The sequence below is a fragment of the Phoca vitulina genome, unplaced genomic scaffold (genome assembly GCF_004348235.1).
Source record: "Phoca vitulina isolate PV1807 unplaced genomic scaffold, GSC_HSeal_1.0 scaffold10, whole genome shotgun sequence".
In the NCBI taxonomy this organism is placed as follows: Eukaryota; Metazoa; Chordata; class Mammalia; order Carnivora; family Phocidae; genus Phoca; species Phoca vitulina.
In genome coordinates, this window is record NW_022589713.1 from 1,969,192 (window position 1) to 1,989,828 (window position 20,637).

General features: G+C 40.5%; 1 protein-coding gene across 1 annotated transcript in view; it reads left to right on the top strand.

Moving 5' to 3' along the window:
• Positions 1–20,637, top strand: part of VEPH1 (ventricular zone expressed PH domain containing 1) — a 222,112-nt gene that overhangs the window by 71,039 nt on the left and 130,436 nt on the right. Inside the window, exon 6 of the mRNA XM_032408363.1 lies at positions 5,468–5,677. Within this exon, the coding sequence (XP_032264254.1) occupies positions 5,468–5,677 (210 nt within the window). The remainder of the gene's footprint in view (positions 1–5,467; positions 5,678–20,637) is intronic.

Sequence of the window (20,637 nt, forward strand, 5' to 3'; positions counted from 1 at the left end):
ACCTGCCTCCTATGGCTTATCACGCAGCTCTTTGTGAGCTCACACTTGATTACTGAGGTGTGCAGGCAGTGAGCCAGAGAAATGCTGGATTCACCTCCTCTCTCTCACGTTCCTTAATGAGACAGTGGGCAAAAGGAAGCAGGGCAGGGGTGGGGGTGGATGTTGTGGCTGACCAGGCAGGTGGGTCCCCTTCCTCCATCACTGCCCTCTGGGTATCCCTCTTTCAGGAAACCATCCTTCCTAGCTGGAGGGAGGCAGTTCCTGGCTAGTGATTCAGGCTGGAACCTCCAGAGAATCCTCAGGGTCCATTTATAGGAAAAGGCTGGGTGGTCAATTTTCCAAGTGGCCTTTTGGGGCTAAGTCTGTATTCTTGGCTGCCATAAACCATGCTGTAATCTAGCCAACAAAAGAAACAGAATTTAGTAACACATAAGAGCCCATCTGTTATTATCCCCAGGACTTGGGCCTCTAGCCCCAACCATACAGGAATGAGTGGCAGAAAATAGCAGTGTCAGCCCTCTGTTGATTAATGTCCAAACCCAGAGGAACTGCTTTGTGGTCTGGTCCCTAGAGGAGAGAGTCATTTTCTTGGATTTTCTCTCAACAGCTTAGACCATTCCTATTCACATACCTAATCCTACAGCACCTAACCCAGCATCATCTGGCTGACAATACTCAGAGGTCACTTTTGGTACTTATTTAAAATAAGAAGCCATTTGCAGAACATTAAGAAGATGGAGTGGTGGAATATATAAACTGTTCTACAATGGTCTCTGGAGCAGACATATGGCTTTAAGAATATATATTTTGGGGGCACCTGGGTGGCTCAGATGGTTAAGCGTCTGCCTTCGGCTCTGGTCATGATCCCAGGGTCCTGGGATTGAGCCCCGCATTGGGCTCCCTGCTCAGCGGGGGGCCTGCTTCTCCCCCTTCCTCTGCTTCTCCCCCTGCTCATATTCTCTCTCTCTCTCTGTATCTCTGTGTCTCGAATGAATAAATAAAAAAAATTTTTTAAAAAGAATATATATTTTGTCAGTATGGTAGGAGTAATTAGCAAATGAAGAGTGACAGTTATTACAGAATTTTGGAGATTAATAGATTGTTAATGCTGGCCAAATTAATTAGAAGAGAAATTGAGCCTGAGGACTAATTTAAGAGGGACTACATAACCACACATGTACACACGTGTGCACATACACAATAGCTCTAACTTTTATTCTATGCATAAGAATTGAAGTGTCATTTGCTGCCAATTAAGTTATGGTTCTATGTGTTCAGAGGCCCTACCCTCAAGGTCCCCATGGCCTGGGGTGATGAGACGCATCAACAAAACTTCAGGTCAATGACAAGATGCTAAGCCTGTCAGCATACTGCTTTGGGAGCACAAAAAAGGCAGTGATTAATTCTGCTCTGGAAGGAGTGGAGAAGCCAGAGATAGGTGCCTTCCCTGGGCTATTTACTTTAGAGGATCCTGGTCTGGCCCCCATCTCCATGTTCCCCCAGTTTCCATGCATTCCTTCACCTACTAAATGTAGTCCAGGTAACTGGGACCTTGGAATCTTTTCCTGTGTATCTCCTTCCTGCTCCCAGGGCTTCAACAGGCCTGGTCCCTGGATCTGTTCTCCCAAGGACAGGCCATGCTGACAGTGGGACCCCACAGGCCTAAAGGGTATCCCAGATGAGCTTGCATATGTGGGCTGGGCTATTCACATACATGCATGCGAGACTCCTTGCAGGGCAAAGCCAGGGGCAGAAAGAGAGAAGAGGGGCAAGAAATGGGGTCTAGGGGTCATTTCTCTCTGTTCCCTCTATACAGGTCCCAAATTCCAAATTCAAATCAGGCCTCCTAGATTGTTATAAAGGTACATGTGTCAGGCAGAGGCATAGTTGCTGAGTATTTTAGTGTGTGGTGTGGCGACCTTTATTTGTCCTCTAGCTCCTGGTCCTGCATGTGTTAGAGTGGGCTATGGGGAAGGCCTCCCAGCAGTAGAGCCATTTGAGATGGGCTCTGAAAGCATCAGAGTTCTCTCTGTGTTCAAGCCAACTGTGGGTGATTGGTGGCATGTCTCTGGGTCAGAGTTCATGGTGGAAGAGGCAGCAGATATGGCCGTCAGTGAATGCCATGGCATTGAGATTCCAGCCATGGGCCATGAGAAATCTTTGAAGTCTTGACGTGATTATAATGGGGCTTTAGGACAATGACAGCAGAATAGAAGGAAGAGAGACTTGAGGCCAGGAGGCCAGTTGGGAAGCTCTTTCAGAGGTCTGTGCCACGAGGCTTATGGCCTGAATAAAGGCCATGTCGGCTTGCTCTCCGCCAGCCATGGGTGCTGTCTTAGTGGCTACTCTGCTCTCAGTGATGACACGGCTTCCTCTGAGAGATGAAGCAGCTCCCAATGAAGCAACATGAAAGAGAGCAGCCTAAGGAAATGCCCTGTGTTTAGAAAATAAAATTCCTTCTTATCCAAGAATAATCTATCTAAAGTGCAAAGCACCACTTGCCTTTCATGTGTGTGATAAACTTCAAGAAATATCTATCCTTTCTATCACCATCATAATAAGCTTTGCGCTATCAGGAAATTGCAAAATAATCAACTTTTGTTTAATTGGGAAAATTACTTTGTTTATACTATTCAAGGCTTCTCTTTGCTTCTATGGATTCAACTCTGCCTAAGCATATATATTCGCCTTGCGCCAGCTAGCTTGCTTGCTTGCTTGCTTGTTTTTTTCTTTTGTCTTTTCCTTTATGGGACATGGATACAATATTCTCTTGCATGGCTTGGGATGTATGGCTGGAGTTTAAATAAAATTGGCATGACTGGAAGCACATGTCATAGAGACCTTCATGTTCCAGGAATAGGACATGAAGAGTAAGGACTAGGAAATGGAATTTTATAGAATGGGGCAGGAAATGTGTAAGCATTTTCCATTCCTAAAAGACTCAGGTTAGGTATGCTGCCCTGACCCAGAGCAGCTGGCTGACACTTCTGCTTTATGTGCCAGGGATCTCTTGTGGTTTCTCCTGAAGGACATACAACCACCCCCAAATGCACAGGAAGCACTTATGGAACTGTTCATTCATATGTGCCATATACCAGAAACTAGCCATGGCCCTTCCTTCACAAGTACTGGATATGAATATCAAGTTTAAATTTATATGTAGGATAATTTTAGTCATCTCAAAATGTCTTTTTTATGTCCCTATTAGTTATCTTGTATATGACATGTGACAATATGTACGTTTAAACATTATGTACAACTATTCAACACTATGGGGAGGAATGTAGAGGTTATTCAAATGCTACCCTGTAAAATCATCTAGACTTATCTTCCTTTGATTTGTTCCTCAAATATTTATTGACTCATCTTCTGGCCAAGCTCTGTGCTAGGCTTTGGGTATACAATGGAGTACAAATTAGAATTGAGTCTTGACCCTGTAGAGTTTTTAATCCAGCCTGCAAAACAGACATCTAGACCAGCAATATGAAGAAAGCGTGAGAAGGGTTTACTGGGAGCCATTTAGGGTATGATAGGGGCCTCAGCCAGGACATTGGACTGAGTGGGGAGAGAAGGGAGTAGAGGAAGGTTTTTAAAGGAAACAGGAGCTAATCTGAGGCCTCAAGAATGAGGAGTGTCCAGCAAAATAGGGGCAGTAAGAATTGTAGGCAGAGTGGATCACATGAGTAAAATACTAGATGCAAGAGAAAACTTAGCAGGTCCACAATTTTTTTTTTTTTTTTTAATCAACAAGGTTGAATATGATATGTGATAGAATCTGGATGGGGAGGGTAGAATAAGTAAGATAAGTCTAGAAAGATGGATAGGAGTCCATTCAGAAAAGGTATGTTAAACCTCTATCTGGAGAGCAATGGCAAATTAGTGAAGTATGTTAAGCAGAGGAAGGGTCACCATCGTGGCCACAAAGCAGAAAAGGAATTGAATGGACGAGATTGAAGGCAGAGAGAATAATTAGAAAGCTGTTGGCATAATGCAAGTTTGGGATGATGGGATCAGTGGTCTCAGCTTAGATGTGCCTGCTGAGAGAGTACTTCCCTGACCCCAGCCTAAACTAGGGCCCCAGGACAGTCTCTCACAGTACCTTGTATTTCCCCGGTATGGCATTTATTAGAATTTATGATTATACTTTTCCTTTGTAATTATTTGTTTTACCAAATGTCTCCTTTACTAGACAGTGAAGTATTCCACAAAGGCAGGAACCTGTCAGATTTATTAGCAGCTGTAACATTGGCACCAGACACTCCCTTGCAAATAGGGAGGACTTGATAAATATTTGTGAGTGAATGAGTTCTCGGAGAAATGAATGAAAATGAAGGGAAGTGGAGAGATCTGTGGGATACTTGAGAGGTGGAATCAATAAAACTTGGTGGTTGCTTGGATGAGGCTGCTGAAAAGGGAGAGACAGCAGTCAAGAGTGACTCCCAGATTTCTGGCTTGAGTAGCCAGGCAGATAATGGTGCCATTTATGGAGAAAAGGGATACTTAAGGCTAGAAAGGGAAGTGGGAGAAGTAGGTTTTTGGCAGGGGGTGGATTATAAATTTAGCAGGTTGAGCTGAGTATCAGATTCTCTTTTAACACTGGAAGCTACATTTCAGGTCGACCTTACCAAAAAAAGTAACAAACCAAAAGAGCAAACCAACATCAAAAAAGAAATCAGCAGAGTAGAACTATGGATGGGCAAATTGTTTTTACTTTATTGTTCAGTTTTCCATGGGTCATCCTTTCTAATTATTTTATTTTAGCAGACAAAACAATTCATTAAATTGTCAGTGTGCAACGTGTCTATGTATTAATATTGACATAGTGACTTTATTCTACAAAAGGTCACATTTTCTCTAATATGAATTATTGTATCTTTGTATTCACAAAAGCATTCCAAGTCAAGAAAGCAACATTAGGGTATCAGGAATATGGTAGAAATTATTTTACATTGGTAATCTTTTTTATCTTAGTACATTTTTGTGATCAAAATGGAAAATTGAAGAAAATGTAAAAGCTCATTCTTGCTTTCTTATTTTTATTATTAAATATTTCCAAGGCATACTTCTCCAACTTGAAGGCTTTCATTAAAGTCATCAAGGATCTTTGACATACTTGTATCATATTGCCCTTTAGATTACAGCTCTCATGGTGGGTTAGAGGAAATGTGATATTCCTGGTGAGGACATAACACATCAAAACTTGATTTATGATTAGCGGTATCTAAAAATTTTTGTAAACTTTACTCTTCAATAGCAGAGCACAGATGAAAAGAAACTGAATCCTCTGAAACTTTATTATAAATTTTAAATTCCAGACTTGGGGGATATGCTTGAGTTCCGGCAAGGGCAATAATCCCAGAATGTGTTGACTTTAGATTTCATGCAAAAAATATTAGATTGATTCTGATTTAATTAATTTTCCTCCTTGTTTCTCTTTCTTCTCTTCTCCTCTCTTTTCTTTTTGTAGGTGGCTCAGAAGTGTATTCCTTTCCTAATCAGGCATTTGAAAGACTCAACCCATAATGATGTCATCCTAAACATCCTCACAGAGATAGCAAGCTATGAACCTGTGGCTTTGAACAGTTTTCTTCCAATGCTGAAAGAGATTGGTGAGAGATTCCCCTACCTCATCGGACAAATGGCAAGAATCTATGGAGCTGTGGGGCATGTGGATGAAGTAAGTTTGGCTTTTTTCTCTCCATTTCCCTAAATTCCTTTGGTGCTTCATCCATTGGGGCTCTCTGACCTCCAAATTTGTCCTGGAACTTCTGAGAGTTCCCATTTTCTCTTTTAAAAACTTTTGCATGGACAGTGGCCTTTGGATCAAGGGCACATTATAGCAGGGCTAGGTGGAAGGTTCAGGAATTAAGGATCTCATTGCTGGCCAAGTGTCACCTGAGGAAGGGGAAGGATTAAAATGGAGGGAGCACTATGACAGTTTCAAGACCACTTTGTAATAACAATAACCAATAAAAGCGTTGTGTTTCATTTCTGGTTGCAGTTTTGCTTAACTGAGGAAACCATCAGGAAGCATAGGGTTAGGTCTTAGACATACCTATTAATAAGATCATAGCTATCCTGTCAATAAATGCCTGGATTCAGTATCGTTTGAGCCCTCTGGATGATGTTACTTGGAAGAGTGAAATAAATGTTCATGCATGCTTAAAAGGTGTAGCCTAAATATTTGCATAATAGAATCTTTTGGCAGGAACAGCAGAATGCCATCAGTTTGTGGGGATTAGGCAACCAAGAAACCATTTCCAGAAATTCGGGTTCTAAAGGGTGTGCATGCGTGCATGTGTCTGATGATTTTACATTGGGATTTAGGATTTTTATCTTTTCAAAATAAAAGCAAATATATAATTGATAAAAGGAAGCTTTTACTTTCACCCACTTACGTATAATGCAGTTTCCTATAAGATAAATATAAAATTGTACAACTCTTAAAAGGGAGTTCACAGTTCATCAAGTTCAACCCCTTGATTCTAAAAACTAGAAAAGTTGAGTGGCTTACCCAGACTGAGACTGGGTTAGTTGGTGACCCAGCTGGAGTTAGGTCTTTGCTATCCTTGCCACTCTTCAAATTTGTCTTAGAATGGATCTTTGGTTCTGTTTTATTTTATTTCTGCTGAGTTTTGCCAATGGCCTGGTGAATGGGAGGCTTCCTTCTGGTGGAAGGTGTTTCTCTAGCTTCCCAGAAGAAGGTGGGAGACCAGAGCTGCCAAGCAGCCTGTAACTGTCAACATAAGGGGGGGATCTTGTAAAAGGATTACTTTGGTGTGGACATGCTGCTTAATATAATCCCATTCTATCCACTGCTGTTGAGAATGTCTCACACCGGCCACGATCTGCCTTCTGGTAACACTTTGCCATGCCTGTCACCTTTACTGCCAGGAGAACCTGCTGGTGTGCCCAAGTGCTTTTAGAACAACTTCAGCTGACAGCTGTTTGACTGAATCTGCTGACCTTGCATTTTGTAGGTACCAAAAATTCAACCTCTGATGTGTGAGGCCCTGGAATCTTGAAAAAGTGAACTCTTCCTGCACGTTAATAATAGTTCTTTTAATCCCAAATACACTTATGATTCATTAATGTGTTATAATGCACACTGGAAGTGAATAAACTTCCCACAGAAAATGTAATCTGTTAAAAAAAAAAACATCAAAACACCAGCCACATACAATTATATCATTGAAGTTTACCTGAACTAAGGTTAACCTGATAGAGAGTGGCCTGTTAGGGTGACATTTGCATGGCTCTGGTTGGGTGCAGGGAGAAGGAGAGGGGATCCAAAGAGCCTAAGGAATCACTTATTTCAGGATTCAGAGTATCAAAATATTTGCACATCACTCTCCCCCCAGTCTCTCATTTTCATGTGTCCATGAAGGCATCTATGTTTGAGGGAGAAAAATTTTTTCTGGTGGTTCTGACTCACCTCACCAACAAAGAACAATTCTAGATCAAATGCCTTCCAAATGTACCTAGATGTCAGGATTACATGGGGAGATTTTTAAATAATATAAGTTCATGAGACTCATAGAAAATCTATTAAATCAGAATCTCCAGGGGCGCCTGGGTGGCTCAGTCGTTAAGCATCTGCCTTCGGCTCAGGTCATGATTCCAGGTCCTGGGATCGAGCCCCGCATCAGGCTCCCTGCTCTGCAGGAGGCCTGCTTCTCCCTCTCCCACTCCCCCTGCTTGTGTTCTCCCTCTCGCTGTGTCTCTCTCTGTCAAATAAATAAATAAAATCTTTAAAAAAAAAAAATCAGAATCTCCAGGAAAGGGACCCAGGAATCTGGATTTGTAGGACCCTGTGCCAGGTAATTCTTTTTTTTTTTTTTTAGATTTTTATTTATTTATTTATTTATTTATTTGACACAGAGAGAGAGAGACGCAGCGAGAGAGGGAACACAAGCAAGAGGAGTGGGGGAGGGAGAAGCAGGCTTCCTGCGGAGCAGGGAGCCCGATGTGGGGCTCGATCCTAGGACCTTGGGATCATGACCTGAGCCTAAGGCAGATGCTTAACCGACTGAGCCACCCAGGCGCCCTGCTGTGCCAGGTAATTCTGATGCAGCTGTTGGTGGATCAGTATGTGAGATCCCTTGATGTAAAGTATTTAAAGCATTTTCTGTCTTAGACTTAGAATCAGGTCTTGTCCATCACTCTTGCTGCCTTCCTCCATCAAGCCATGTGAATCAATTAAAACTTTTCCAGACTACTGATCTAGCAGTTTAGATTAGGTATGGTTGAGAGTAACACAAAAATTCAATGCAATAGTGGCTTAAACAAAGACTGTCATTTATTTCTCTCACACTTAAAGAAGTCTAAGAAGCAGTCAGTCTAGAAATCTATGTTTCAGAGACCCATCCTTGAGCACACCAGAAAACACATAACTTCTGTGTCGTGGTCCAAGGTGGCTACTTATCTCTACCCATCAAGTCAGTATTTCAACCAGCAGGAAGGTGAAAGGAAAGAAGAACTCTTCCAGATAGTCAAACACAACCTACTATTCATATCCCCTTGGCTACATAGAACCAAGCTGCATATGTCCATACCTAGCTGCAAGGGAGGCTGGAGCATGTAGTCTGGATTCAGCTGGTTACATAGCAAGAGAAAAGGGCAGAAATAATGTTGGAGGGCAAATAATGCCTCTGTTGAAGCTTGGCAAGTCATTTCATTTCTCTCAGTCTCTTTTCTCTCCTCAACAAGAACATCCTTGCACAGGTTTACCTCCCTTCTGCTCTGATATTCTTGATTTCATTATTCTATTTCATTTAAGACCAGCCTGACCATATCACCTATAAATGTCAGTCAGCCTCCTTTACTGAGAAATAATGATCCTCTTATTTGTTTCTAACACTTAAAATACCACCATTAGAAAATCTTTCTTTTAGCTTTGAAGAACAATAAAGTTCAGATGTCCCAAGAATAAGTATAGTCATCTAAGCAGCTCTTAACAGATTCATTTGAGTGAGCCTGTTCAACTCCCTAAAAATCTTATGGAATCATATTCCCAAAGACCAAAACCAGCAGGGAAGATATATATGTATGTGTATTTCTACCCAGCCTCGTTCTAAAAGGAAACATGAAGTTACTGAAGTACATTGCCAGGTGGGTCTGAGGGCAGAAGTTAGGGTCCTGGACACTTATGGAGGAGGGAATTGCAGTAAAGAGGGAGCAACAGGAACTTTGTCCCGAAAAAAACCCACCATTTTCTGTGTGGAGAACTTGGTCTATGGAGATAAAGAGACATGGTAATATACGACATGGAAATATTTCGGGTATTAATGATAAGACAGCCATGGTACCTTATGACCTCAGGCCCTAGGATTCTCTCTCATCCTGTCCTATCTAAAAATTGACTTCATTTAGAAGTTTTTCTCTTTGCACCAAAGTAGGATTTTCGGATGTATTTAGGGTTTTCAAGTATCAGATGATGACATTGCTAGGATTTAAATGATTTTAGAAATGCAGAAAAGCCAATCCAACTTTGAGAATCTTGCTCCAACTTTTGAAATGCACAATCTGTGACTGGTTGGAGCCTACTATTCCATCCCTCCCTTGTTGCCTGGCCTCCAGAAAACTGAATTGTTAGATCCTTAAGAGGAAAAGGTGAGTCTCCTTGGAGTATGCAGTCATCAGGCCAGGGAAAACATTGGAGTAAAGCTAGCCTGGAATCAATTGCATGAATTATTAATCACCTTATGCCTCAGCTTCTGTGCTTGCATGAGGCCAGGTGTGAGAACTTCAAGGCCTGGCTACAGGGAACCAGACCAGATGTGCCTGTCTTTCATATCAGGGCCCATGTGGGTGGGCACACTGATTTCAGCAGCTTGAGATCAGTATCACGGTGTTTCCATCTACTTTGCACATAGCAGAGGAGAGTGGTATATATAAACCAAAAACTAAAACCCTATAGATCCTTATTCTCTCTATCTCCCAAATTACCTCAGGGATCTCTTTTTCTTTTTCACCCAAATTTAAACGAAACCGTACTTAGTAGCTGTATGGTGCTTGTGTCACTATAGGAGGGAATAGAGTGCCTCACGAGCCATTTTCAGGTTTGTGCTGACACCCAAAGCACATCTACTGGATGGAGAATAAAAAGAAAGGACTGTAGGCCAGAGAAACATGCTTCTGGGGCAACTGATGCATTGTTGCCCTTGAGGTGCACCCTCCTTGGCACTATCAAGTAAGGGACACAGATGGTTTCCATCATGCCAGGATTCACCCCACTTATGTGGGACGCTCAGTTGAAGCAGTTGCACAAATAGGAAATATTACTATATTAGATGTGCCCTCACATTGGCAAAAACGCACAGGTCCTTTTGTCTTTCTCCATTGAGAAGACTGCAATGGAGACCTTAGGAGACAATAGCAGCTCCTAAGAATCCATCCCCAAAGTGCCTAGCAGTTTGGTGCCACCACATCTCTGGCAAACTCAACTCAAGCCCAAGGCAGCCCCAGCCTGACCCAATAACCACACAGGGACCAAACCCTGCCCATAACAGGGAAAGACAGCCATTGCAGATCAGTGGACTGAAGGCAAAAGTGGCACAGGCACAACAATAGGGCACACAAAGCACACACAGGAGACACTCCTGAAGCACCAGGTTCTGGTGAACAGGGGACAGTGCACTGCATCACACTATAGAACCCCTTCTTCATAAGGCCACTACTTCCAAGAACAGATGTCAGTGACTTTCCTAACACATAGAAACAGACACAGAGTTAGAAAAAAATGAGGAGACAGAGGAATATGTCCCAAATGAAAGAACTGGACAAAATCACAGCAAGAGAGCAAACGGAACAGAGATAAGCAATATGCCTGAGAAAGAATTTAAAGTAATGGTCATAATGCTACTCACTGGACTTAAGAAAAGAGTGGAGGACCTCACTGAGATGCTTAACAGAGAGATAGAATGCATAAAAAAGAACCAATCACAGATGAAGAACTCAATAACTGAAATTTTTAAAAATACAAGAGGAAATAAATAGTAGACTAGAGGAAGCAGAAGAACAGATCAGCGACCTGGAGGACAGAGTAATGGAAAGCCATCAGGCTGAATAGGAGAGAGGAAAAAAATAATACAGAATGAAAATAGACTTAGGGAACTCAGTGTCAGCATCAGGCATAATAACAGTCACATTATAAAGATCCCAGAAGGAGAAGAGAGGGAAAAGGGGGCAGAATATTTGTTTAAAAAAATAATAGCTGACAACTTCCTGAATCTAGGGAAAAGAATCCAGATCCAAGAGGCACAAAGAGCCCCTGACAAAATCAACACAAGGAGGCCCAGACCAAGACACATAGTAAGTAATTAAAATGGTAAAAAGTGGTGATAAAGAGAGAATCTTAAAAGTAACAAGAGAAAATAAAACAGTTACATACAAGGGAAACCCCATAAGGCTATCAGTGGATATTTCAGCAGAAACCCTGCAGGCCAGAAGGGAGTGGCATGATATATTCAAAGTGCTGAATGGGAAAAATCTGCAGCCAAGAATACTTTATTCAGCAAGGCTATCATTCAAGAAGAGATAAAGAGTTTCCCAGACAAGCAAGGTTAAAGGAATTCATGACCACTAAACCCACCCTACAGGGAATGTTAAAAGGCACTCTTTGAGTGGAATGGAAAGACCATAAGCAGGAGAAAGAAAAGTAGGAAACACAAAAGCAGTAAAATTAAGTATATCTATAAAAATCAGTCAAGGGATTCATAAAATAAAAGGATGTACAGTATGATACCAGATACCTAAAACATTGGAGAGGAGAGGAGTAAAGAATGAGTTCAAACTTAAGCAACCATCAAGTTAATATACACTGCTATATGCAGAAGATGTTATATACAAACCTAATGGTAACCACAAATCAAAAACCAGTAATAGATGTGCAAAAAATAAAGGTCAAGGAACCCAAATACATCACTAAAGAAAACCAGCAAACCATGAGAGAAGAGAGCAAGAGGAGAAAGGAACAGAGAAGAACTACAAAAACAACCATAAAGCAAGTAACAAAATGGCAGTAAATACATACTTATCAATAATTATTTTGAGTGTAAATGGACTAAATGCTCCAATCAAAAGACATGGGTGGCTCAGTCAGTTAAACAGCTGCCTTCGGCTCGGGTCATGATCCCAGGGTCCTGGGATCGAGCCCCGCGTCGGGCTCCTTGCTCAGCGGGAAGCCTGCTGCTCCCTCTCCCTCTGCCTGCCTCTCTGCCTACTTGTGTTCTCTATCTCTCTGTCAAATAAATAAATAAAAAATCTTAAAAAAAAAAAAAAAAAAAAAAAAAGACATGGGGTGATGGGATGTATTAAAAAAGCAAGACTCATCTAAATGCTGCCTACAAGAGACTCATTTCAGAACTAGAGACACAAGCAGATTGAAAGTGAAGGGATGGAAAAGCATTTATCATGCAAAAGGAGGTTTAAAAAAAGCCAGGGTAGCAATATTTATATCGGAAAAAATAGACCTTAAGACAAAGATTATAACAAAAGATGAAGAAAGACACTGTAAAATCATAAATGGACATTCCAACGAGAAGATATAACAATTATAAATATTTATTCACTCAACTTGTGAGGACCCAAATACCTAAAGTAGCTATTAACAAACATGAAGGAAATAATAGATAATAACACAATAATAGTAGGGGACTTTAACACCCCACTTACATCAATGAACAGATCATCCAAACAGAAAATCAACAAGGTAACAGTGGCTTTCAATGAAAAGCTTCCAAATTCATTTTATGAGGCCTGCATTACCCTAGTACCAAACCCAGAGAAAGACACTACATAAAAAAGAGAACAACAGGCCAATATCTCTGATGAATATAGGTAAAATCCTCAAGAAAATACTAGCAAACTGAATCCAACAGTACATTAAAAAAATAATGCACCACCATCAAGTGGGATTTATTCCTGGGATACAAGGGTGGTTCAGTATTCATAAATCAATTGAAGAGGTACATCACATCATCAAGACAAAGAATAAAAACTATATGATCATTTCAACAGATGCAGAAAAAACATTTGACAAAGTACCACATCCATTCATGTTAAAAACTTTCAGTCAAGTAGGTTTAGAGGGAACATACCTCAACATAATAAAATCCATGTATGAAAAATCCACAGCACAGCTCAGGTCATGATCCCAGGGTCCTGGGATCAAGCCCCGCATCGGGCTCCTGCTCAGTGGGGGGCCTGCTTCTTCCCCCCCCCCCGCTTCTCCCCCTGCTCATGTTCTCTCTCTCTCTGTATCTCTGTGTCTCAAATGAATAATAAAAAAAAAAAAAAAAAAAAAAAAAACCTTAAAAAAAAAAAAAAAAAAAGAAAAATCCACAGCAAACATCATACTCAATGGTGAAACACTGAAAGCTTTTCCCCTAAGGTCAGGAACAAGACAAGAATTTCCACTCCCACCACCTTTATTCAACATGGTACTGGACATCATAGCTACAGCAATCAGACAAAGAAAAGAAATAAAATGGGGCACCTGGGTGGCTCAGTTGGTGGAGCATTTGACTTTTAGTTTCAGCTCAGGTCATGTTCTCGGGGTTGTGAAATCAAGCCCTGCATCAGGCTCCATGCTCAGTGGGGAGTCTGCTTGAGATTCTCTCTCTCCCTCTCCTTATGCCCCTCCCCCCCAAAATAAATAAATAAATCTTTTTAAAAAAGGAAAAGAAAAGACATCCAGTTTGGTAAAAAAGAAATAAAACTTTCACTATTGCAGTTAACATGATACTATATATAAAAAACCATAAAGACTCCAGCAAAAAAATACTAGAACTGATAAATGAATTCAATAAATGTTGTAAGATACAAAATCAATGTGCAGAAATCTGTTGCATTTCTGTACACTAATAACGAAGTTGAGGAAGAGAAATTGCAAAAACAATCCCATATACAGTTGCTTGAAAAATAATAAAATACCTGGGAATAAACTTAAACAAGGAGGTAAAAGACCTATAGTCTGAAAACTATGAAACACTGATGAAAGAAATTGAAGATGACACAAAGACATGGAAAGATATTTCCTACTCATGGATTAGAAGAACAAATATTGTTAAAAAGACCATACTACCCAAAGCAGTCTACAGATTTAATGCCATCCCTATCAAAATATCAATAGCATTTTTCACAGAACTAGGACAAATAATCCTAAAATTGGTATGGAACCACAAAAGACCCTGAATAGACAAAGCAATCTTCAAAAAGAAGAACAAAACTGGAGGTATCACAATCCCAGGCTTCAAGATACACTACAAAGCTATAGTAATCAAAACAGTATGGTACTGGCACAAAAAATCATAGATTTTTTGTAGATCATAGATCAATAGAACAGAATACAGAACCCAGATAGAAACCTACATTTATATGGTTAATTAATCTTTTCTTTTAAAGATTTTATTTATTTATTTGACAGAGAGAGACACAGTGAGAGAGGGAACACAAGCAGGAGGAGTGGGAGAGGTAGAAGCAGGCTTTCCGCTGAACAGGGAGCCCGTTGTGGGGCTCAATCCCAGGACCCTGGGATCATGACCTGAGCCGAAGGCAGACACTTAATGACTGAGCCACCCAGGTGCCCCTATATGGTCAATTAATCTTTGACAAAGGAAGCAAGAAGATGCCATGGGAAAAAGACAGTCTCATCAATAAATGGTGTTGGGAAAACTGGACATCTACATGGAAAAGAATGAAACTGGACCACTTTCTTACACTATACACAAAAATAAATTCAAAATGTATTAAGGACCTAAACATGAGACCTGAAATCATAAAAATCCTAGAAGAGAGCACAGGCAGTAATTTCTCTGAAATTGGCTGTATCAACAGTTTCCTAGGTATGTTTCCTGAGGCAAGGGAAATAAAAGCAGAAATAAACTATTGGGACTACATCAAAATAAAAAGCTTCTGCATGGCCAAGGAAACCATGAACGAAACTAAAAGGCAACCTACTGAATGGGAGAAGATATTTGCAAATGACGTATTTGATAAAAAGTTAGTATCCAAAATATATAAAGAACTGGTACAACTCAACACCCCAAAACCAAATAATCCAATAAAAAATGGGCAGAAGACATGAGCAGACATTTCTCCAAAGAAGACATCCAGATGGCCAACAGACACAAGAAAAGATGCTCAACTTCACTCATTATCAGGGAAATGCAAATCAAAACCACAATGAGATATCACCTCACACCTATCAGTATGGCTAAAATCAATAACCCAAAAACAACAGGTGTTGGCAAAGATGTGGAGGAAAAGGAACCCTTGTGTACTGTTGTAGGAATGCAAACTGGTGCAGCCACTGTGGACAACAGTTTGGAGGTTTCTCAAAAAATTAAAAACAGAACTACCCTGTGATCCAGTAATTCTACTACTGGGTATTTACCCAAGGAATAAGAAAATATAGATTCAAAGATATGTGCACCCCTATGTTTATTGCAGCATTATTTATAATAACCATATTATAGAAGCAGTCCAAGTACCCATTCATAGATGAGTGGATAGAGAAGAAATAGGATATAAAAATATAATAGAATATTACTCCACCATAAAAAAGAATGAAAACTTGTGATTTGCAGCAACACGGATGGATCTAAAAAGTATAATGCTAAGTGAAATAAGTCAGTCAGAGAAAGACAAATACTGTATGATTTCACTTATATCATGAATTTAAGAAACAAAACCAATGAAGAAAGGAAGAAGGAGACAAACCATGAAACAGACTCTTAACTATAGAGAAGAAACTGATGGTTACCAGAGGGGAGGTGGGTGGGGGGATGGGTGAGATAGGTGATGGGGATTAAGAGTACATTATCTTGATGAGCACCCAGTAATATATGGAATTGTTGAATCACTATATTGTACACCTGAAACTAATATAACACTGTATGTTAACTACACTGGAATTAAAATTTAAGAATAAAATTAAAAAATATAATTTTTTTTCTGTGTAAAAATAAATAAAAGGTCCAGTGAACCCTCTCAAGATGAGAAATCTTGCGGGTGGGTGTTTAGTTTCTATCCATGTTAGTCCATGTATAGTCACCAAACAAGTATTTCTCTGATTCCCTGGAACCTAATCACATTTCAAAAATGAAAGATACCTTTACTTTTGAACTTTATTTCAGAAATTTCTATAGCTGGGATTATTGAAACTTAAAAACATGTAAGGCACAGAGTATATCCCAATATGCATTTATCAGACATGGAGCACTACACAGATTTTTAAATCTCAAAACATATGACTGTTAGATGAATAATTTCTCACAATTTCACTAGTTTTTTTTTCTTCGTACATGAAGTTCTACATTATAACAATAGTTAAAGCATTTTTTAAAAGATTTTTTTATTTATTTGAGAGAGAGAGCATGAGCAGAAGGGAGCTGCAGGCAGAGGGAGAGGGAGAAGCAGACTCCCCACTGAGCAAGGAGCCTGATGCGGGACTTGATCCCAGGACCCCGAGATCATGACCTGAGCTGAAGGCAGACACTTAACCAACTGAACCACCCAGGCAACCCAAAGTAATAGCTTGTTTTCCAAAAACCTCAAATTTCATGTGATTACAGTATATCTCCCTAGATAGTTTCATTGGATCAGTTTCTGACTCTTTAAATAATTTTTTTGACTTACAGATACCTTTACTTTTTGTACTCTTTATATCAATTTCCCTATCTATAAAATGGGGGAAGTAACTGTACTTAACTCATAGTGTTGCTGTAAAGATGAAATGACAGAAGCAGTGTGAAGCACTGCCCCTAGCCCATAACTATGCTTGGGGGTTAAAGAGGACACTTACCATGATGAGCACTGAGTAGTGTATAGAATTATTGAATCACTGTATTATACACCTGAAGCTAATATAACACTGTATGTTAACTATGCTGGAATTAAACTTAAAAAGAGTCTATCTACAAACATACACCCAGATAATTCATATAAAGCCTTTAGCACAGTGCCTGGCATATAGTAAGTTCTTGATGATACATTTCAACGAATAATATTAACAGCAGCAAATTATATCACCTCTCTTGGCTCAGTTTCCTCATCTGTAAAATGGGAATAGCAATATTATTCACCTCATAGGTTTTTGTGTGGATTTAATGAATTATGCTGTATGGAACAGTGTCTGGCAAATGGTGAACAGTCAATAAATACAAGCAATCTAATTAACTTATTATTTCCTCAATGTTGCTGAAGTCTTTCTCACTGCATCTTTTTGGAGATAGACTGAAGCTTAAGCCTAACAGACTGAAATTAGGGAAGACAGCAACCAGGGAAATGGTTTGCCTCTTCCCTGCTTCTCCAATGAAAGAAGCTGAATGGATGTGTATCCATGGGACAAGTCCAAAGAAGGACAGATAGGAAAGGAATGAGTTACGAAAGGTAACTGCATGTATCTGAAAGGTGCAAAGCAGAATTGACTGTATCTTTTTTCTTTTTTAGAGAATAACTGGTCTATGTAGATATTTTTTTCTGAGTGGAATGTATATCTGCTTTATATTTTGCAGACAGTTATTCCTGAGGGGAATAAGAGTAGCAAAAACAATAATAAAACTGCATTTTGTAAAAATTTTATAATTTAAGATAGGCTGTGTATTCTTGGGGGCGCTGGAAGTACACTGCTTTTCATAAAGAGCATGTCGTCCCCAGCTCCTCACCTATAAAAACAGCGAAAATAGTTTTGCAGCATTTTTTTTTAAAAAAAGCTCTTATTAACTAAATATGAAGTGGTTTAAATTAAACCCAGGCCAGATTGACTTTTTTTTTTTTGTCCATGGAGAACTGAAATAGAATGTTTCAATTCTAGAGGCTTTTATTTTTTCCATCATTTTCTTGACTCATTGGACTGTGTCAGCCATGCAAGTGGCCTCAGCCCCCTAGGTTGGGTACAGCAGTTATTATAGACCTCTTTCCTAACGTGGGTCAACATGGAAAAGAGACTCCGTTAGGAATGGCTTTGATTTTTTTTTTTTTTTTTTTTGAGAAGCTGAATTGAATTTATGTGTTCTGCCTATTTACTTAAGGCTCAAGTAAACAAACTGAAAACAATTTTAGTTTACTCGTCAAATCCTAATGGGGAACCCAGCCTCATTGGAAGGTACACACTGGTATATAGCACACATTCCATAGCCATGTTTTTTTTCCCCGTGCCAGAGGCACAAGGCAGCAGACCGATGTGGTGGAAACAGAGACGGGATGCTTTAAAGTGCTCTTTAAAATGATCGAGCACTTGGAAGGATGCTATGGCCAGTTGTTTTCCCTAGCTCGAAACCAACAGTCCGCACCTGTGAAGAATCAAATGGCATGCCCTGCCAGTGCAGCCGCTGCCATGTGGGTGTTAAATCCTGTGTCTTCTGCCTTGTTTTTCTAACTGGCTGGAATATGCTGGCCAAGCACCATGGTGTGTTTATTACATCCTCTCTGGGCTCAGAGTCCTGGACCCTTTTCAAGTAAAGAAGAGACACACATCTTGCCCAGGTCGCATTTCTGTGACATCCGGCAGGGTTTCCACAAAAACACTTTCAGGAGGAAAAGGGAAAGAATGACAAAGTCAACTGACAACCCCATTACTGTCCTCATCCTGACTGTGGAAAAACATCCTGGGGAAATAGGAGCTGGATGGATGATTTGCTCCTTTAACTTGCAAATCAAGACTAAAGGATCTGGGGGCCACTCTACAAGAGGAAGAACCTGTGACTTAAAACGACACTTTCCCCAAAGATGGAGAATTTAGTTAAAACTTTGGAAGTCTCAGTAACGTTGGAGATTCGTTTTCTTAAGCCTTGGTTGGTGCCAGCGAGCTGCTGCTGAACACTACAGAGTTGTCATCAGTTGGGGAAGACATTTCCCCCCAAAATGCTTTATTGTTTTTTATATTGTGAAAAGATGACATGCTGATTGTAAATAGTATCAATAATAAACCTCTTCCAAGTGTAAGGAAAACAAAACCAAAAAAACCTTTGAGTATATACAAAATATGCTTTCAAATAATGGTGCTGATATTCCACATCCTCCCTCCGTGGTACAGGTTTGAGTTGCTGATTCCTTCTCAGTACAAGTCCCAGTGCTGATGATGGGGACACAGAGAAGAGAAAAATGTGGTCCTTGCCCTAGAGGGGCTCTCAGCGAATGTGGGCCAAGGGAGATGTACAAACAGATGATTTGAATTTAATTTGGTGTGTGTTACTACTTCATTCTGAACTGGATCAAGAAGGAAGCAAGTAACTGCATGGGGGAACCTAGGAGAGTGTTATATAAGCTTGGTTTGCCAGATGATAGGATCATGTCATGGGAGGAAGAGGAAGGTATCCACGGGAGTACACAGCACGTGCAATAGCAAGCAGCTGGGGAAAGACCTTGAGTCTCTTGGAAACCATGAAGAATTTCGAGTGCCTGGAGCACTGAATGAATTATGGAGGAGAAGATGAGGCTGGTCGGTAGACTGGGGCTAGATTATGAAAATTCCTCATTGATTAACAGATAGTTCCTGTCTTCTACCTTGTCTCTCCAAAGTTATTCATCACTGGTGCTCAGATGACCTTGGAACCGTATTTTGTTTCCCTTCATATTGCCGACAAGTAAATGAATACTGTGTACCTCAGAGTTCCCGAGAAACTAAAGAGCCTGGTAAAAGGACAAACAGTCCCCACAAATAGTTGCAAACGCAGAGTAGTAAATAATGGTTACAAAAGTTACATGTTGCAACAATTTTCAACAATGTCTTGTAATTATCAACTGTAATTTAGGCCAACTGACCAAATCCACAAAGGGCTCTCAGTTCCTCTGTGAGCTGGGCAACTTGACAAACCTAATGATACAGCAGCAATACCTAGAAGTTACCTCTGCCTGACCAGTCTCCCCTTAGGATTGAACCCCAAGAATGGCAGCCCGGTCCCCACAGATCTGATCTCCTTTCTTCCAAAGAGGACATTTGACTTTCTTGCAGAGATATCTGTGAGGAAGTAGGTGAGTGTATTTGCCCCAGGAAAGTAGAATACTCCCACTCAGTGACTTTCCTTTTAGCCTTGAACTCAAGAAGTGATGGAATCCTGGGTTCACCCGAAGGACAACTGAGCCTTGGCAGCAGGAGGGTTGAGAGGATGAAGTAGTTGTTAATTCCAGCTCAAATCCTGCTGCTCTTTTAAGAAGGCAGCAGCAGTCCTGACCCCATCCATTTCCTCTCAGACTTTAATCACTTCAGCTTAAGCTGGCTACTTCACCTGCCCCTGCATTTCTTTGCCTATGGCTTTCCTCACCTTCACAAGCCACTGTGCTAACATGCATGACAGGATGGAGATGTGAGGAGTCAACACTCCCCCAGCAACGCTCACCAATGGTTGAGGTATATGCCTCAAATGAGATCTCCTTTCCCCAGAATTCCCAGGTACCCTTTGTGAGCTACTTTCCTTCTGTACTTCTCTTCTACTCCCGTGCTGATCTCCTGCAGTTTCCAAGTAGTTGATTGGCACTTCGATCATCTCAGGGATCCCGGTCCAAGGAAAAGGCATTTCCATGCCTCCCCAGGCCATTGAGATCTCCCCTGCTCTGAACACATCTGTAACATGGAGCTTAGCATTTGATTTTTTTCTGGTTGCATTTGCTTTTCATTCATTTAGACTGGAACTT